Source organism: Monodelphis domestica, chromosome 4, assembly GCF_027887165.1.
Source record: "Monodelphis domestica isolate mMonDom1 chromosome 4, mMonDom1.pri, whole genome shotgun sequence".
Taxonomy (NCBI): Eukaryota; Metazoa; Chordata; class Mammalia; order Didelphimorphia; family Didelphidae; genus Monodelphis; species Monodelphis domestica.
The window spans coordinates 449,281,221-449,301,754 of record NC_077230.1 but is presented as its reverse complement, the minus strand read 5'-3'; the positions used below and the strand labels follow the sequence as shown (position 1 = coordinate 449,301,754).

The following is a 20,534-nucleotide window of genomic DNA, read 5'->3' as shown; positions in this document are numbered from 1 at the left end:
TACTAATGGAGAAGTCCATCACCTTCGATTGTACCACAATGTATCAGTCTCTGTGTACAATGTTTTCCTGGTTCTGCTCCTCTCGCTCTGCATTACTTCCTGGAGGTTGTTCCAGTCTCCATGGAACTTCTCCACTTTATTATTCCTTTTAGCACAATAGTATTCCATCACCAACATATACCACAATTTGTTCAGCCATTCCCCAATTGAAGGGAATCCCCTCATTTTTCAATTTTTGGCCACCACAAAGAGCGCAGCTAGGAATATTTTTGTACAAGTCTTTTTGTCCATTATCTCTTTGGGGTACAAGCCCAGCAGTGCTATGGCTGGATCAAAGGGCAGACAGTCTTTTATCGCCCTTTGGACATAGTTCCAAATTATCCTCCAGAATGGTTGGATCCATTCACAACTCCACCAGCAATGAATTAATGTCCCCACTTTGCCACATCCCCTCCAGCATTCATTACTTTGCATAGCTGTCATGTTAGCCAATCTGCTAGGTGTGAGATGGTACCTCAGAGTTGTTTTGATTTGCATCTCTCTGATTATAAGAGATGTAGAGCACTTTTTCATGTGCTTATTAATAGTTTTGATTTCTTTGGCTGAGAATTGCCTGTTCATGTCCCTTGCCCATTTGTCAATTGGAGAATTGCTTGATTTTTTGTACAATTGATTTAGTTCTTTATAAATTTTAGTAATTAAACCCTTGTCAGAGGTTTTTATGAAGATTGTTTCCCAATTTGTTGCTACCCTTCTGATTTTGGTTACATTGGTTTTGTTTGTACAAAAACTTTTTAATTTGATGTAATCCAGATTATTTATTTTGCATTTTGTAACTCTTTCTAATTCTTCCTTGGTTTTGAAGTATTTCCCTTCCCAAAGGTCTGACATGTATACTATTCTGTGTTCGCCTAATTTTCTTATAGTTTCCTTCTTTATGTTCAAGTCATTCATCCATTTTGAATTTATCTTGGTGTAGGGTGTGAGGTGTTGATCTAAGCCTAATCTTTCCCACACTGTCCTCCAATTTTCCCAACAGTTTTTATGAAATAGTGGATTTTTGTCCCAAAAGCTGGGATCTTTGGGTTTGTCATATACTGTCTTGCTGAGGTTGCTTGCCCCCAGTCTATTCCACTGATCCTCCTTTCTGTCTCTTAGGCAGTACCAAATTGTTTTGATGACCACTGCTTTATAATATAGTCTGAGATCTGGGACTGCAAGACCCCCTTCCTTTGTATTTTTTTTTTCATTAATTCCCTGGATATCCTTGATCTTTTGTTCTTCCAAATGAACTTTCTTATGTTTTTTTCTAAATCAGTAAAAAAAATTTTTGGAAGTTCCATGGGTATGGCACTAAATAGATAGATGAGTTTGGGTAGGATGGTCATTTTTATTATATTGGCTCGTCCTACCCATGAGCAGTTAATGTTCTTCCAATTGTTCAAGTCTAGTTTTAGTTGTGTGGAAAGTGTTTTGTAGTTGTGTTCATATAGATCCTGTGTTTGTCTCGGGAGATAGATTCCTAAGTATTTTATTTTGTCTTGGGTAATTTTGAATGGGATTTCTCTTTCTAGTTCTTGCTGCTGAGCTGTGTTGGAATTATATAGAAATGCTGATGACTTATGTGGGTTTATTTTGTATCCTGCAACTTTGCTAAAGTTGTTGATTATTTCAATTAGCTTTTTGGTTGAGTCTCTAGGATTCTTTAAGTAGACCATCATGTCATCTGCAAAGAGTGATAATTTGGTCTCCTCCTTGCCTATTTTGATGCCTTCAATTTCTTTTTCTTCTCTAATTGCTACTGCTAGTGTTTCTAATACAATGTCAAATAATAGAGGTGATAATGGGCATCCTTGTTTCACTCCTGATCTTAATGGGAATGGATTTAGTTTATCCCCATTGCAGATGATATTAGCTGATGGTTTTAGATATATACTGTTTATTATTTTTAGGAATGACCCTTCTATTCCTATGCTTTCTAGTGTTTTTAGTAGGAATGGGTGTTGTATTTTATCAAAGGCTTTTTCTGCATCTATTGAGATAATCATGTGGTTCTTGTTGGTTTGCTTGTTGATGTGGTCAATTATGTGGATAGTTTTCCTAATGTTGAACCAGCCCTGCATCCCTGGTATAAATCCTACTTGATCATGGTGGATGACCCTTCTGATCACTTGCTGGAGTCTTTTTGCTAGTATCCTATTTAAGATTTTTGCATTACATTATTTCAGTAGAGTTATTTCACCACTCAGAGAAGGGAAGGGGAAGAAGGGAGAGATGCTGTGATTCTTCCACACTCTGCCCTTCTCAGAAGGCATACTGGCTGCACTTTCCTGTCCTTTTCCTGGTCTCTCTCTTTCTCGTTGCTAGTCTCCCTAGCAGGCTAACTCTCACTCTCCAAGGCTACAATGGCCCTCAGATCCAATCACACATGGCAGCTGAAGTAGCCAGAAACAGACATGCTCCAATCAGATTCTCCTCCAGCAGCAGGGATCCCCCACCAGCTCATCCACGCCACTCACAAGACCCTGGTTCCACAAAGATCTGGTTCCACAAAGATCTGCTTCTCCTGTGTTTCACAGGCTACATTAATCCTCCCTGATCTGACTAACCCAAATTTATACTATCTAAATAAAAACTACCACTATTATCCTGATAAATCTTATCTTTGCCTTCAAATTATAAAAAGGCAAAGGATAGCTGGTTGAGTCTCAACAAGAACCAAGTCAGGACCCTGAGCCTTAGCAGACTCAGAGTCCAAACCAAAGACAAGATTTTTCTTTGGTCTTCTCAGAGTTAAACAATCTATAAAGACAGTAATTGATAGTCAATAGTACTGCACTCAGTCAAAGGTCATCATTAAGTCCTGAGTCCCCCCTCACTCTGGAAAGCAAAGAGGTCATTGTAATACCAAGACTGAAAGGACCACACTTCCCTTTCTCCAAGTTACACAGAAGAGATTAGCAATCACAGTTTCTCAGCTTGCTTACCTCTATAATAGCAACCCTGGTAATGCTCATGTGTGGAGTCATTTTCATAAACATTATCCTGTGGGAGAGTAGCACATCCAGCCCCCCAGGAATGTTGCTGTGCTTAGGATTTTTCTCTCTATAAAAGTCTTTCTTTTAGTCACAATAAAGGAAGTCATAGCCCCAGTCATGGTGCCATGATCCTTTCCCCCTGGTCCTTCTCAAAAGGCATGCTGGCTTCACCTTTCTGGTCCTTCTCCTTATCTCACTCTTTCTCTCTAGCTGCTAGTTTTCCTAGCTGACTAACTCTCACTCTCCATGGCTACAACAGCCCTCAGATCCAATCACTCATCACTAGTCTCCCACACATGACCCCCATAGAGAGGGGAAAACAATTTGACTCAAAAAAAATTTAAGGAAAGTTTAAAAGCATTTTTTACATTTAATTAAGGGAAAAAATAGAATGTGATTTTTAAAAATGTACCAGGCTGGGCCCAAAATCTGCTTCTTAGATAAAGAAATCAAAACCTTCTCAAGGTCTATGCTATCTCCCCAGGGAAGTAAATAAGCACTGAATTAAGGGAAAATTCCACCACCTGGAGGTGATCAAGATGGGGCAGGGCAGAGCTGAGGCCTGGAATAAAGGCAGAACTCCCAGAGCTTCAGAACCTTGGGAGGAAAGAGGCCAGATAAGGAAGTGAGAGGTACCAGGCCTACACTTTCTGATGGAGACTTCCTCAGGCAGCCCTCAGCCTGGATGAGTCTTTTTAGGTGGGAGCTCTTGTTCTGTCCCACTGAACTGAACCTGAGGTTACTCTATTGAGCTTCAGGGCCTTCTGGGGTCTGTTCCTGCTGTGGGTGAGTCTGCCCCATTTTCTCCTCCTCCTCCTCAAGTCCTCCTTGCTTCAGTCCCTCACCCCAAGCTCTCAGAGGGGTCTCCTCCTGCCTTAATGAGGACCAATGACCTAGAACAAGGTAGCTGAGGGTCACCCCTGATTGCAGAGGAAAGGAGGCCCTGGATTCCTCAGGGGCCTTAGTTCCCCAATGAAACCCTTATCTATGAAACCTCTGGTAGGTGCTACTCCCAGTTCTAGGTGATGGGGAATCAAAGGCCAAAGGCAAATAGAACCTTTCCTTTAGGAGTTTCCCATTTACCCTAAGGCAAACAGATAAGAATGTAGGGAATGGGAAGGGACCTCAATACTAAGAAGGGCCAGGGGAACCAGGAGATATTCCCTTGGGTGTCCTGTTAATCCTGTGTATAGCTTCCTTGGTATGTTTTTGTTTGAATGTTGTCTCCTGTGAGCTTCCTCAGAGAGGAGCCATTTTTTACCTCTTTCTTGGATGTCCAGCACTTAGCATAATACACAGCTCATAACAAGCTCTCAAGACATGTCCACTGATCTATTTTTCATGTTTAGAGTGTTATTAAATCAGTTACAACTTGACATAGAAAATTTAGAAACTTCAGAAGCAGATTTAGAGATAATAGATAAATTAATGAATAAAAAAAATATCGACAGCAAGTCTATTCTATGCTGGCCTGTACTGAGCACTTTATAATACTACCATCTCTTAAGATCCTCACAACAATCCTAAGATGTAGGTTGCCACTTTACCATTGAGGAAACTGAGTCAGCAGAGGTAAAGTGACTTGGCCAGGGTCACCCAGCTAGGAAGAGTCTGAAGCCCAGATTTGAACTCAAATCTTTCTGAATTTGGGCCCTTGTGAACTCTTCCCTTCACCATCACCTCACTGCCACTAGATTAGTAGGGACCTTATCTGCAATTGGCAGATGAGTGCTGGGGGCCATCAGTCCAGGAGACAGAGTCACTCAGGGTTGCTGGGGAGACTACAGAGTGTCCTTGGCGAGATGTGATTACCCACCCAACCCCCTTTTACATGAATTCTTTCATCAATGCCCCTTACCTATGAATTCACATGATTATTATTCCCCATAGTCTCAAAAGAAATAATAAAAGAACAAAGCACACGTGCCATAATTCTCGAAAACATCACCAAAAGAACAGACCCTCAAACCCAATCCCAAAAATACTGTCATGGGTTAACTTTTACTTAGGGACATAATTCCCAGCAGAACCTCATCTACAGGCCAAGCCCAAAACTTTTTGGAACCGATACACAGTACTGATTCTAAGAGGGAAGGGAAGGGTTTAAAAAACAAAGAATTCATGAGTCTTCCTCTGTTCAGCATTGATAGGCCTCTCGACCTCATTCCAACTTCCTTTTACACAATGTTTATTCATTACAATCATTCAGTTGTCCTTCTGATATTTCCCCTCATCTTGCTTCATCCTTGAACACTTTTGGTAGTTCTCATGGCTTGGATTCCCGAATCTCTGATCACTCCTCATTACACACTTCCTTCAATTCCTTCCTAGCTCTGTGTTGCCCATGGATCATGGCCACTTTTCCCTCCTAGTTCTGTTGACCTTCTCTGGCTTTTCCCCATGAGTTCAGGCTATGTTTGAGAGAACTCAAGGACATTCCTTTTAGGGCTATTGTCACTGTGGGGTATGTGCCTGGTTTTTCTCAGCTACAAGGGTCCCGTTCCCCTAGAAGAGGCCACAAAGGAAATTTGTGTATTTCATTTCATCTCTTTCAGACTGGGAGTCCAGGTCTAAGAGCAAGAAGTAAACTCCAAGGCATTCCTGAGGAAGAAGGAAGCAAAAGGATTGGTCTTGCATTCTGCTTTGGAGAAGTAGAAATTGATGAAAACAAATTCTGTGGAGAAATCAGAGAAACCAGGAGTCACATTTGGGGCATTTCATCTTTACTCATTTCAGAAAAGTACCAACATGTATACTGGAGCGAAATTCTACAAGTGCCCCCAATGTAGGAAAGCTTTTAATAAAAGCTCAAAACTCATTTTACATCAGAGAATTCATGTTGGAGAAAACCCTTGTGAATGCAATGTCTTTGGGAAAGGTTTCCATCATAGGTCAAAACTTAACATACATCGGAGGGCACATACTAGAAAAAATCCTTATCAATGCAATGACTGTGGGAAAATGTTTATTAATGACTCAAAACTTATTTTACATCAGAGGATTCATACTGGTGAGAAGCCTTTTAAATGTAATGATTGTGGGAAATTCTTCAGTCATAGGTCAAAACTTATTATACACCAGAGAATTCATACTGGTGAGAAACCTTTTAAATGTCATGATTGTGGGAAGGCCTTTATTCGGAGTTCCCACCTCCTTCAACACCAGAGAATTCATACTGATGAGAAGCCATTTAAATGTGATGATTGTGGGAAGGCCTTTAATCAGAATTCCAACCTCCTTCAACACCAGAGAATTCATACTGATGAGAAGCCATTTAAATGTGATGATTGTGGGAAGGCCTTTAATCAGAATTCCAACCTCCTTCAACACCAGAGAATTCATACTGGTGAGAAGCCATTTAAATGTGATGATTGTGGGAAGGCCTTTAATAGGAATTCCAACCTCCTTCAACATCAGAGAATTCATACTGGTGAGAAGCCATTTCAATGTAATGATTGTGGGAAGACCTTTAATCAGAATTCCAACCTCTCTGTTCACCAAAGAATTCATACTAGTGAGAGGCCATTTCAATGTAATGATTGTGGGAAGGCCTTTAATCGGAGTTCCCACCTCCTTCAACACCAGAGAATTCATACTGGTGAGAAGCCATTCCAATGTCATGATTGTGGGAAGGCCTTTAGTCAGAGTTCCTACCTCCTTCAAAACCAGAGAATTCATACTGATGAGAAGCCATTTAAATGTGATAATTGTGGGAAGGCCTTTAATCAGAATTCCAACCTCTCTGTTCACCAAAGAATTCATACTAGTGAGAGGCCATTTCAATGTAATGATTGTGGGAAGGCCTTTAATCGGAGTTCCCACCTCCTTCAACACCTGAGAATTCATACTGGTGAGAAGCCATTTCAATGTCATGATTGTGGGAAGGCCTTTAGTCAGAGTTCCTACCTCCTTCAGCACCAGAGAATTCATACTGGTGAGAAGCCTTTTAAATGTAATGATTGTGAGAAGGCCTTTAATCGGAGTTCCAACCTCCTTAAACACCACAGAATTCATACTGGTGAGAAGCCATTTCAATGTCATGATTGTGGGAAGACCTTTAATCAGAGTTCCCACCTCCTTCAACATCAGAGAATTCATACTGGTGAGAAGCCATTTAAATGTAGTGATTGTGGGATGGCCTTTAATCAGAGTTCGACTCTCCTTACACACCAGAGAATTCATACTGGTGAGAAGCCATTTAAATGTAATGATTGTGGGAAGGTCTTTAATCAGAGTTCAAATTTAATTGTCCATCAGAGAATTCATACTGGAAAGCTTATTAAAAAATCATGAATGTGGTAAAGATTTCAATAAGAGAACAAACTTCCTGGTACATCAGAGAATTCACACTGGTGAGGAACCTTATAAATGTGAAGGCTGTGAGAAAGTCCTCAGTTTTCAGTCATATTTTCTTGACCATCAGAGGGCCCATATTGGTGAGAAACTTTAGTAATGTGATGAATATGCCAAAGGGCTCTGTAAGCATCTAGTACTCATTGATCATCTGATCATGTTAGATATAAACCTTTTCCGTATGCTTCTTGTGAGAATGTTTTGGTACGAAATACAAAATTTTCTACATTAGAAAACTTGTGCTGAAAAAAAACTTTCATTTGAAAAAAAAGTTTCATTTGGCTGTATGATAATCATGAAATGTGTTTCTGTTACGTAGCCCAATAATGAATTCAATTTTTTTTTCATTCTTTACCTCATTTTTGACACTCAGATAATACAAACCATTTATATTTATTATTTTTATAAATATATTTTCTCCCCTCATTTATTCCCAGTTTTATATAGGATTGATATTTATCTTTACATATTACAAACAAAGTAATGTTTTCTAGTTTGAATGTCACTTCATCTTGATATTAATATTCTAATTTCTGACGTATAATAAAATGTGATTTTTAGAATGATTGCTTATTTTAAAATTAGGGATTGTTTATCTTCAATGGTTTTTAAAACTCACAAGTGTTTTTGTTAATTGAGACATTCCACATGTCTTATTTTAATAAGAAATTCAAACTATTTCTAAAATTTTAGGAATTTCAGTTTATTTTCAATAATTTTCTTTTCATTTTTTTGTCAATTCCATCATTCATTTATTCATTTATAGCAAAAACATATAATGGGGACAGTAAATGGACAAGTTCTGTAGCAGGAATAAGGGAACATTGCTGAACAGAATATGTCCTCTGTTGGTATATCCATACAATATCTGCACATTAGGTGGATTGTCTGTAAAGGGCTGAGGAAGAAGAGATGAGTTTGGATCTGTACTACTAGGGGCAGATGCAGACTAGTAGTAAATGGGAAGAATTGGGTGTTTAAGGAAATGATAGATTTCCAGATAATGGAGGTAGATAGTTTTGAGGGATATTAAGATCAAGCATATAATCAACTTTATGGATGGCTAAGTCACCAAGACAATGTTAACTTGGATGTGGAGAGGCTAAAGAAATGGGCGGCCAGCCTACTAGAGGGGGTATCACCATGGATGCTTCAGACTGGTAGATGAGAAGGCGATTGAGTTGGAGGAAAAAATGATGTTGTGAGCACTGGAATCCAAGAGAAGGGAAAGAAGTCTCTCAGTTTTGATGGGTTTCCCCCCCTACTATATTGCAATTCTCTCCATTTGCTTTACAAGTTGTACTTGAATGGTTCCTTCTGTCCATGGATGTATACCAGTAGTGAGGAGGTGACAGTTTTGTAAAAAGTTTTCCAAATGATTTTAATTCCAGGTTTCCAAGCAGGCTTCACAGTGTCTTTTGGAGTGGGAGAACTTGGCAATATTCCAGAGAGATATTTCCATTTTGTCCCAGAAGATGCATTTAGACAAGTCGTGTAGGCTTCCTCATCTTACAAGGGCAGCCCTCCTACACCTTACAGCTAATTTGGGGAGGAGGCAGAGAACTTTTCCCAGTAGGGGCCCTACTCTCCGCACATTCTTTGTTGTCCCTATAATCCATGAAAGTGAAAGATTCATAAGACCTGGCAAGAGAAGATGGGAAGGGCGGATTTCCTCCATTGATGAAAACCATATAACATGAGAGCTGCCCACAGACGGTAGAAGTGGCTTGGTGGGATAGGGTAGAGGGAAGTTGTTTCTTCACAGGTTAGTAACAGAGAAGTAACTGACCCCTCTTTGGGGATGTTGCACAGGGTCGGGAGAAGATAACTTCCAGCTCCAACTCTAGGATTCTCTGTGGTTCAGGATCTTTGGGCTAGATTCAGTCCTGGGGAGTACAACTGTTTCTGTGCTATATGGCTGGCTGTGCATATCAATCCATTTCCTGTCCAAGAGTTTCATTTGAGGGTAGTCTAGCCCCTCTAGAGGCCAAAGGTTGTTCTCCCATCCATGGGAGGTGTTAAATTTATTTGTGCTTGTGACTGAAATATATTAATTAGGCCTTTGCCAGGGAATTAAATTCTAAATCCCAAGATGAATTACTAAAGTAAATGGAATTTATGATTTATTTATTTACAATTAGGGGAAGATTATATATAGAGAGACAGAGACAGAGAGACATCAGGACTGGGCTTATTCTGATATCAGTTAGAATTTCTAAGCCCCAGGGGGGTGGGGGGTTGGGTCTCAAGATGATGGGCCTTTCTTAAGAGATTTAGATCTCTGCATCAGACTTTCACTCACCAAAGGAAAAGCAGTCTGAGGTCTCCTGCAGGAGTTCCTCCAGAGGTCCAGTTCCTCTAGTCCAACTCTGTGTTGGATAGACGAGTCAGAGAATCCTCCATCCAACTCGAATCTTGAGTCAAAATATCTTCTTCTGGCCTCTGATCTTTTTAAAGATCTTTTTCTCGTGTCACGTCCAATCACAGCAGATGCTCCTCTCCAGGACTGCCCACTCTTTAGTTCACACTGTCTTTAGTTATATTACCTATTTTTGGTTATTTTAACACCTTTTTTAAATTAGTTCACCTTTTGTGGTTACTTAACACCTTTTGTAGTTAAAATGGGTAGATTGACTTAAAATACTGAATCACCACCTTTTGGTAGATTAACATCTAAAAGTAGATTGTGAATTACAATTCAATCTTCCCAAGAAAGGAAGACCCAAGTGCCTTCATTGTTAGAATCAGGGGATGTAAAGGGGTCAATTTAGGGGTTTTGACTAATATATCATCCTTATGGTCACCAGAGATTCATTCAAATCCCAATAAAAATATTCAAGTCAGTTAGGGAATTTTTTATATTGGTTTAATTAATATAGAGGGAAGGAATTAAGAAGAGAGAGGGAAAAGGGTATGAGATTTCTCCAGCCAAGCCTGAGCCAAGCTCTTCAGAGATCTTGCAATCATGAGGCCTCCTCCCATGATGAGGGACCTCCTAGGAGGAAAAAAAGGAATCAGCCTAAACTCCAAGAGAGCTCAGGAAACAGGCCTCACCTGACCCACAATATTAAGCTTCTCCCAGTTACTGTATCAAGGACACTCGTCACCAAACCGGGACAATAGCTGCAGCCATGCCAAGATGCCCAGCACACTGCCACAAGCCACCTCTCCACCAAAAGACAGCTGGCAAGAGGAAGTGCCGTGAATATATAGACTTTTTTTAATATCACTTCCTGCATCTCACATGTACCAATGGTAGCTTAAGCTTGACTTAGGACAGCCTAGGGCATCTGTCAGTGGTTTCCGACATTCCCATTTTGTTAGGATTTCCCAGAAAGTGCCCGCCTACTCCAGGCAGTCACACACAGCAGAATGTGGGCCTCTTGGCAAAGGGAGAAAGGACTGCGGAGAAGGCCCAGAGATTCATCCCTCTCTGACCGTCCGGCACAAGCTGAAGGGCCCTTTTCCCTCCTCTACTATTAAGGTTTGGGGCCTGAGTAATGTAATATTTATAGAGGAAATGGGTGGGATATGAAGAACAGGAGATACTGAAGGTTTTGGAACAGGGAATGGAGGAGTTGAGGGGAGAGAGGAAATATGGCTGCTGATGAGGGAATAGGAGATACCCCCTGCTGAGGCTATTTTTGAAAATGATAGCCTGAGGGGACATCTTCTCTATTTGGATTGATGTGGGAGATACCCCAGAGCAGGAAGGCATGGGACACTCCTGAGGAACAAGGCTCCCTCCAGTCTTAGTTGCCCAGCAGGGGTCAAGGACTATTGATTGGTGAATAAGTGTCCTGAGATTCAGCTCCCTCTATGTCCCCTGAAATGACAGTCCTCTTATCTGACTGCAAAGACAAATTTTAATAACAATGTTGGAATGGGGAAGGTATCAGGGAAGGAGAGGGATTTCCCTAGATGAGGTTTGAGTCTCTCTCAGCTTTTGAGCTGAGGCCAGGTTTCACAGAGGGATATAGGGTTTCTTTTATTCCTGTCTATGCAATTCTGTGCTAGTTTTCTTAAATTCAAAGTCTTAGCAGTAGACAGCAAGAGGAAGAAAAGTTCTGATCTTCAGAGGTGGTTGGGCCTGTCTCTTCGGGCTGATGCCCCAAAATACTGGCCTTACATCCAAAGTGTTTCCACTGAGTCCTTTTGTCCGATGAATATGATCACAGGGATCCAGGTAGAGCACACAGTTGGGAAATTTGTGAATAGAGGCACTTCTATCTAGAAACAGGAAGAGAGTGTTCCTCACACTCAACTATCTGAGCCTTTCCCACTAAATCCTGGCTACAAAAAGGCTGTCACCAATAGTGAATATTGAGGAAATCTATTTACTCAACCAAACCCAAACCACAAAATAGATGAATTGCAAAAATTAGAGTATGGAAAAAATGGCTCCCCAACTGGGATCAAGCTATTTAAGTTCAACCAACAGTCAAGTTTTCCATATCATCCTGGGGAAAATTCTCAGAAGTCTTTAGAGAAGCCAATGGAAATCAGTGGAAATCAGTGGATATACAGAGGAGCTAGCTATCTCTACATATATGTAAGAGATCTCTCTTTCTCCTTTCTGGTGACATTTTATGAGAAAGAACAAAGAGGGAACAGCCAGGTGATTTAGTGGATTGAGAGCCAGGTTCAAATCTGGCCTCAGACATTTCTAAGCTGTGTGACCCTGGGCATGTCCTGACCCATCCCAGTTGGGCCCCTGGGCACCTCCTGACCCAGGCAGGCTGTCTCTGGTGTTCACCCTCTGCAGGGACTGCCTGGTCTTCACTGCTCAGCCTGACATGGCTTTCAAGGCTTGGTTCAAGCCCTGCCTTTTCCCTGCCACCTTCCCCAACCAGCCAACCACACCTTCTGGAAGACTCCCTCTCAGATGATCCCAGACTCTCCTGCTCATAGCTCCTGGCTGCCTGTCGTCTCACTTCTTTCTGATGGCTAGTAGCAATTTGTTTCCTTCTTTGAAAACTTCCAATTGTTTAGAGATAGTATCATTATAGATGTTGATCATAAGGTTGTTTTGGTTTTCTTCATGCACTGCTTTTCCTTCTTATAGAAACAAATTAATCTTTTTTCACAGTTTCATGTTATGTCTCATTAAGACTTTGCCCCATCATATGTGTAAAAGATTTCATATCATCTTTTATATTTTTGATGAGGATTTTCTAAAACTCTTTATAAATCCATTTGGACATTATGGCTCTGCTATGACATGATCATCTGCTTCCTTTTCTCACCAAACTGCTTTCCAGTTTTCCAACAATTTATTTTTTTTTTCTGTTTCATTTTTTTTTAAATTTTAATATTATTTTATTTGGTCGTTTTCATACATTATTCACTGGAAACAAAGATCGTTTTCTTTTCCTCCCCTCCCCTCCCCCCCACCCCCCGCCTTTCCCTCTCCCATAGCTGACGCATGATTCCACTGGTTATCACATGTGCTCTTGACTCGAACCCATTTCCCTGTTGTTGGAGTTTGCATTATAGTGTTCATTTAGAGTCTCTCCGCAGTCTTATCTCCTCCAACCCTGTAGTCAAGCAGTTGCTTTTCAGCGGTGTTTTTACTCCCACAGTTTATCCTCTGCTTGTGTGTAGTATTTTTTTTTTAGATCCCTGCAGATTGTTCAGGGATTGCATTGATACTAATGGAGAAGTCCATCACCTTCGATTGTACCACAATGTATCAGTCTCTGTGTACAATGTTTTCCTGGTTCTGCTCCTCTCGCTCTGCATTACTTCCTGGAGGTTGTTCCAGTCTCCATGGAACTTCTCCACTTTATTATTCCTTTTAGCACAATAGTATTCCATCACCAACATATAACACAATTTGTTCAGCCATTCCCCAATTGAAGGGAATCCCCTCATTTTTCAATTTTTGGCCACCACAAAGAGCGCAGCTAGGAATATTTTTGTACAAGTCTTTTTGTCCATTATCTCTTTGGGGTACAAGCCCAGCAGTGCTATGGCTGGATCAAAGGGCAGACAGTCTTTTATCGCCCTTTGGACATAGTTCCAAATTGCCCTCCAGAATGGTTGGATCAATTCACAACTCCACCAGCAATGAATTAATGTCCCTACTTTGCCACATCCCCTCCAGCATTCATTACTTTGCATAGCTGTCATGTTAGCCAATCTGCTAGGTGTGAGATGGTACCTCAGAGTTGTTTTGATTTGCATCTCTCTGATTATAAGAGATGTAGAGCACTTTTTCATGTGCTTATTAATAGTTTTGATTTCTTTGGCTGAGAATTGCCTGTTCATGTCCCTTGCCCATTTGTCAATTGGAGAATTGCTTGATTTTTTGTACAATTGATTTAGTTCTTTATAAATTTTAGTAATTAAACCCTTGTCAGAGGTTTTTATGAAGATTGTTTCCCAATTTGTTGCTACCCTTCTGATTTTGGTTACATTGGTTTTGTTTGTACAAAAACTTTTTAATTTGATGTAATCCAGATTATTTATTTTGCATTTTGTAATACTTTCTAATTCTTCCTTGGTTTTGAAGTATTTCCCTTCCCAAAGGTCTGACATGTATACTATTCTGTGTTCGCCTAATTTTCTTATAGTTTCCTTCTTTATGTTCAAGTCATTCATCCATTTTTAATTTATCTTGGTGTAGGGTGTGAGGTGTTGATCTAAGCCTAATCTTTCCCACACTGTCCTCCAATTTTCCCAACAGTTTTAATGAAATAGTGCATTTTTGTCCCAAAAGCTGGGATCTTTGGGTTTGTCATATACTATCTTGCTGAGGTTGCTTGCCCCCAGTCTATTCCACTGATCCTCCTTTCTGTCTCTTAGCCAGTACCAAATTGTTTTGATGACCGCTGCTTTATAATATAGTCTGAGATCTGGGACTGCAAGACCCCCTTCCTTTGTATTTTTTTTTCATTAATTCCCTGGATATCCTTGATCTTTTGTTCTTCCAAATGAACTTTGTTATGTTTTTTTCTAAATCGGTAAAAAAAATTTTTGGAAGTTCCATGGGTATGGCACTAAATAGATAGATGAGTTTGGGTAGGATGGTCATTTTTATTATATTGGCTCGTCCTACCCATGAGCAGTTAATGTTCTTCCAATTGTTCAAGTCTAGTTTTAGTTGTGTGGAAAGTGTTTTGTAGTTGTGTTCATATAGATCCTGTGTTTGTCTCGGGAGATAGATTCCTAAGTATTTTATTTTGTCTTGGGTAATTTTGAATGGGATTTCTCTTTCTAGTTCTTGCTGCTGAGCTGTGTTGGAATTATATAGAAATGCTGATGACTTATGTGGGTTTATTTTGTATCCTGCAACTTTGCTAAAGTTGTTGATTATTTCAATTAGCTTTTTGGTTGAGTCTCTAGGATTCTTTAAGTAGACCATCATGTCATCTGCAAAGAGTGATAATTTGGTCTCCTCCTTGCCTATTTTGATGCCTTCAATTTCTTTTTCTTCTCTAATTGCTACTGCTAGTGTTTCTAATACAATGTCAAATAATAGAGGTGATAATGGGCATCCTTGTTTCACTCCTGATCTTAATGGGAATGGATTTAGTTTATCCCCATTGCAGATGATATTAGCTGATGGTTTTAGATATATACTGTTTATTATTTTTAGGAATGACCCTTCTATTCCTATGCTTTCTAGTGTTTTTAGTAGGAATGGGTGTTGTATTTTATCAAAGGCTTTTTCTGCATCTATCGAGATAATCATGTGGTTCTTGTTGGTTTGCTTGTTGATGTGGTCAATTATGTGGATAGTTTTCCTAATGTTGAACCAGCCCTGCATCCCTGGTATAAATCCTACTTGATCATGGTGGATGACCCTTCTGATCACTTGCTGGAGTCTTTTTGCTAGTATCCTATTTAAGATTTTTGCATTACATTATTTCAGTAGAGTTATTATTTAGGAGGGACCTTATCTGCAATTGGCAGATGAGTGCTGGGGGCCATCAGTCCACGAGACAGAGTCACTCAGGGTTGCTGGGGAGACTACAGAGTGTCCTTGGCGAGATGTGATTACCCACCCAACCCCCTTTTACATGAATTCTTTCATCAATGCCCCTTACCTATGAATTCACATGATTATTATTCCCCCTAGTCTCAAAAGAAATAATAAAAGAACAAAGCACACGTGCCCTAATTCTCCAAAATATCACCAAAAGAGCAGACCCTCAAACCCAACCCCAAAAAGACTGTCATGGGTTAACTTTTACTTAGGGACATAATTCCCAGCAAAACCTCATCTACAGGCCAAGCCCAAAACTTTTTGGAACCGATACACAGTACTGATTCTAAGAGGGAAGGGAAGGCTTTAAAAAACAAAGAATTCATGAGTCTTCCTCTGTTCAGCATTGATAGGCCTCTCGACCTCATTCCAACTTCCTTTTACACAGTGTTTATTCATTACAATCATTCAGTTGTCCTTCTGATATTTCCCCTCATCTTGCTTCATCCTTGAACACTTTTGGTAGCTCTCATGGCTTGGATTCCCGAATCTATGATCACTCCTCATTACGCACCTCCTTCAATTCCTTCCTAGCTCTGTGTTGCCCATGGATCATGGCCACTTTTCACTCATAGTTCTGTTGACCTTCTCTGCCTTTTCCCCATGAATTCAGGCTATGTTTGAGAGAACTCAAGGACATTCCTTTTAGGGCTATTGTCACTGTGGGGTATGTGCCTGGTTTTTCTCAGCTACAAGGGTCCCGTTCCCCTAGAAGAGGCCACAAAGGAAATTTGTGTTTTTCATTTCATCTCTTTCAGACTGGGAGTCCAGGTCTAAGAGCAAGAAGGAAACTCCAAAATAAGGCATTCCTGAGGAAGAAGGAAGCAAAAAGATTGGTCTTGCATTCTGCTTTGGAGAAGTAGAAATTGATGAAAACAAATTCTGTGGAGAAATCAGAGAAACCAGGAGTCACATTTGGGGCATTTCATCTTTACTCATTTCAGAAAAGTACCAACATGTATACTGGAGAGAAATTCTACAAGTGACCCCAATGTAGGAAAGCTTTTAATAAAATCTCAAAACTCATTTTACATCATAGAATTCATGTTGGAGAAAACCCTTGTGAATGCAATGTCTGTGGGAAAGGTTTTCGTCATAGGTCAAAACTTAACATACATCGGAGGGCACATACTAGAAAAAATCCTTATCAATGCAATGACTGTGGGAAAATGTTTATTAATGACTCAAAACTTATTTTACATCAGAGGATTCATACTGGTGAGAAGCCTTTTAAATGTAATGATTGTGGGAAATTCTTCAGTCATAGGTCAAAACTTATTATACACCAGAGAATTCATACTGGTGAGAAACCTTTTAAATGTCATGATTGTGGGAAGGCCTTTATTCGGAGTTCCCACCTCCTTCAACACCAGAGAATTCATACTGATGAGAAGCCATTTAAATGTGATGATTGTGGGAAGGCCTTTAATCAGAATTCCAACCTCCTTCAACACCAGAGAATTCATACTGGTGAGAAGCCATTTAAATGTGATGATTGTGGGAAGGCCTTTAATAGGAATTCCAACCTCCTTCAACATCAGAGAATTCATACTGGTGAGAAGCCATTTCAATGTAATGATTGTGGGAAGACCTTTAATCAGAATTCCAACCTCTCTGTTCACCAAAGAATTCATACTAGTGAGAGGCCATTTCAATGATATGATTGTGGGAAGGCCTTTAATCGGAGTTCCCACCTCCTTCAACACCATAGAATTCATACTGGTGAGAAGCCATTTCAATGTCATGATTGTGGGAAGGCCTTTAGTCAGAGTTCCTACCTCCTTCAACACCAGAGAATTCATACTGATGAGAAGCCATTTAAATGTGATAATTGTGGGAAGGCCTTTAATCAGAATTCCAACCTCTCTGTTCACCAAAGAATTCATACTGGTGAGAAGCCATTTCAATGTCATGATTGTGGGAAGGCCTTTAATCAGAGTTCCCACCTCTTTCAACACCAGAGAATTCATACTGGTGAGAAGCCTTTTAAATGTAATGATTGTGGGAAGGCCTTTAATCGGAGTTCCACCCTCCTTAAACACCAGAGAATTCATACTGGTGAGAAGCCATTTAAATCTGATGATTGTGGGAAGGCCTTCATTTGGAGTTCCAACCTCCTTCAGCACCAGAGAATTCATACTGGTGAGAAGCCATTTAAATGTAATGATTGTGAGAAGGCCTTTAATCAGAGTTCCACCCTCCTTAAACACCAGAGAATTCATACTGGTGAGAAGCCATTTAAATGTAATGATTGTGGGAAGGCCTTTAATCAGAATTCCCACCACTTTCAGCACCAGAGAATTCATACTGGTGAGAAGCCATTTCAATGTAATGATTGTGGGAAGGCCTTTAATCGGAATTCCCACCTCCTTCAGCACCAGAGAATTCATACTGGTGAGAAGCCATTTCAATGTCATGATTGTGGGAAGGCCTTTAATCAGAGTTCCCACCTCCTTCAACATCAGAGATTTCATACTGGTGAGAAGCCATTTAAATGTAGTGATTGTGGGATGGCCTTTAATCAGAGTTCGACTCTCCTTACACACCAGAGAATTCATACTGGTGAGAAGCCATTTAAATGTAATGATTGTGGGAAGGTCTTTAATCAGAGTTCAAATTTAATTGTCCATCAGAGAATTCATACTGGAAAGCTTATTAAAAAATCATGAATGTGGTAAAGATTTCAATAAGAGAACAAACTTCCTGGTACATCAGAGAATTCACACTGGTGAGGAACCTTATAAATGTGAAGGCTGTGAGAAAGTCCTCAGTTTTTAGTCATATTTTCTTGACCGTCAGAGGGCCCATATTGGTGAGAAACTTTAGTAATGTGATGAATATGCCAAAGGGCTCTGTAAGCATCTAGTACTCATTCATCATCTGATCATGTTAGATATAAAGCTTTTACTTACTCTTCTTGTGAGAATGTTTTGGTACGAAATACAAAATTTTCTACATTAGAAAACTTGTGCTGAAAAAAATCTTTCATTTGAAAATAAAGTTTCATTTGGCTGTATGATAATCATGAAATGAGTTTCTGTTATGTAGCCCAATAATGAATTTAATTTTTTTTCATTCTTTACCTCATTTTTGACACTCAGATAATACAAACCATTTATATTTATTATTTTTATTAATATATTTTCTCCTCTCATTTATTCCTAGCTTTCTATAGGATTGATATTTATCTTTACATATTACAAACAAGGTAATGTTTTCTAGTTTGAATGTCACTTCATGTTGATATTAATATTCTAATTTCTGACGTATAATAAAATGTTATTTTTAGAATAATTGCTTATTTTAAAACTACGGATTGTTTATCTTCAATGGTTTTTAAAACTCATAAGTGTTTTTGTTAATTGAGACATTCCACATGTCTTATTTTAATAAGAAATTCAAACTATTTCTAAAATTTTAGGAATTTCAGTTTATTTTCAATAATTTTCTTTTCATTCTTTTTGTCAATTCCATCATTCATTTATTCATTTATAGCAAAAACATATAATGGGGACAGTAAATGGACAAGTTCAGTAGCAGGAATAAGGGAACATTGCTGAACAGAATATGTCCTCTGTTGGTATATCCATACAATATCTGCACATTAGGTGGATTGTCTGTAAAGGGCTGAGGAAGAAGAGATGAGTTTGGATCTGTACTACTAGGGGCAGATGCAGACTAGTAGTAAATGGGAAGAATTGGGTGTTTAAGGAAATGATAGATTTCCAGATAATGGAGGTAGATAGTTTTGAGTGATGTTAAGATCAAGCATATAATCAACTTTATGGATGGCTAAGTCACCAAGACAATGTTAACTTGGATGTGGAGAGGCTAAAGAAATGGGCGGCCAGCCCATTAGAGGGGGTATCACCATGGATGCTTCAGACTCGTAGATGAGAAAGCGATTGAGTTGGAGGAAAAAATGATGTTGTGAGCACTGGAATCCAAGAGAAGGGAAAAAAGTCTCTCAGTTTTGATGGGTTTTTCCCCCTACTATATTGCAATTCTCTCCATTTGCTTTACAAGTTGTACTTGAATGGTTCCTTCTGTCCATGGATGAATACCAGTAGTGAGGAGGTGCCAGTTTTGTAAAAAGTTTTCCAAATGATTTTAATTCCAGGTTTCCAAGCAGGCTTCACAGTGTCTTTTGGAGTGGGAGAACTTGGCAATATTCCAGAGAGATTTTTCCATTTTGTCCCAGAAGACGAATTTAGACAAATCGTGTAGACTTCCTCATCTTACAAGGGCAGCCTTCATACACCTTACAGCTAATTTGGGGAGGAGGCAGAGAGCTTTTCCCAGTAGGGCCCCTACTCTCCCCACATTCTTTGTTGTCCCTATAATCCATGAAAGTGAAAGATTCATAAGACCTGGCAAGAGAAGATGGGAAGGGCGGATTTCCTCCATTGATGAAAACCATATAACATGAGAGCTGCCCATAGAGGGTAGAAGTGGCTTGGTGGGATAGGGTAGAGGGAAGTTGTTTCTTCACAGGTTAGTAACAGAGAAGTAACTGATCCCTCTTTGGGGATGTTGCACAGGGTCGGGAGAAGATAACTTCCAGCTCCAACTCTAGGATTCTCTGTGGTTCAGGATCTTTGGGCTAGATTCAGTCCTGGAGAGTACAAGTGTTTCTGTGCTTTGTGGCTGGCTGTACATATCAATCCATTTCCTGTCCAAGACTTTCATTTGAGGGTAGTCTAGCCCCTCTAGAGGCCAAAGGTTGTTCTCCCATCCATGGGAGGTGTTAAATTTAGGAGGAAGGAAGGGCTGTAGCAAAAGATCAAGATTTAATTATTTGAGAATATGACCTTCAACAGACATGTGCAAAGCCACAGACCTCTGCGCGGTCCTGGGTTAAGCTAGAACCACCATTGGCACAGGGAAAATGATAGACAGTGATTGGTAGATGTGAGAACTGAGGGGAGGGAACTTGGATGGTTTCCTTAAAGATAGAGGGGTCTGAGGACTAAGGGGTTGGTTGGAGAGTTTTGGCTCTGAGTGGTTGGAGAGGTGCTCTGAGAAGCTTGCTCTGAAGGAAGCTTGAGGTGGAGGCCCTTGAGACTGTTTCTCCATTTTGGTCACTTGAGTAATAGGGACTGATCTCCTTTCTTTGCCCTAGCTATCTAAGGGCTTGGGCCTTTAGGCCCAGC

General features: G+C 40.0%; 1 protein-coding gene and 1 pseudogene across 1 annotated transcript; both read left to right on the top strand.

Moving 5' to 3' along the window:
• Nucleotides 1–5,943: 5,943 nt before the first annotated feature.
• On the top strand, nt 5,944–7,656 carry LOC130458919 (zinc finger protein 665-like). Its single transcript, XM_056825939.1, has one exon. It carries the CDS (start codon nt 6,000–6,002, stop codon nt 7,329–7,331), a length of 1,332 nt encoding a protein of 443 aa, XP_056681917.1. The 5' UTR covers nt 5,944–5,999; the 3' UTR covers nt 7,332–7,656.
• An 8,838-nt stretch (nt 7,657–16,494) lies between these two features.
• On the top strand, nt 16,495–18,149 carry LOC130458918 (zinc finger protein 665-like; annotated as a pseudogene).
• The last annotated feature ends 2,385 nt before the right edge of the window (nt 18,150–20,534 follow it).

Excerpts from the sequence above, each read along its gene's own strand:
- LOC130458919 (XM_056825939.1), top strand. The coding sequence starts at position 6,000 with ATGTTTATTAATGACTCAAAACTTATTTTACATCAGAGGATTCATACT.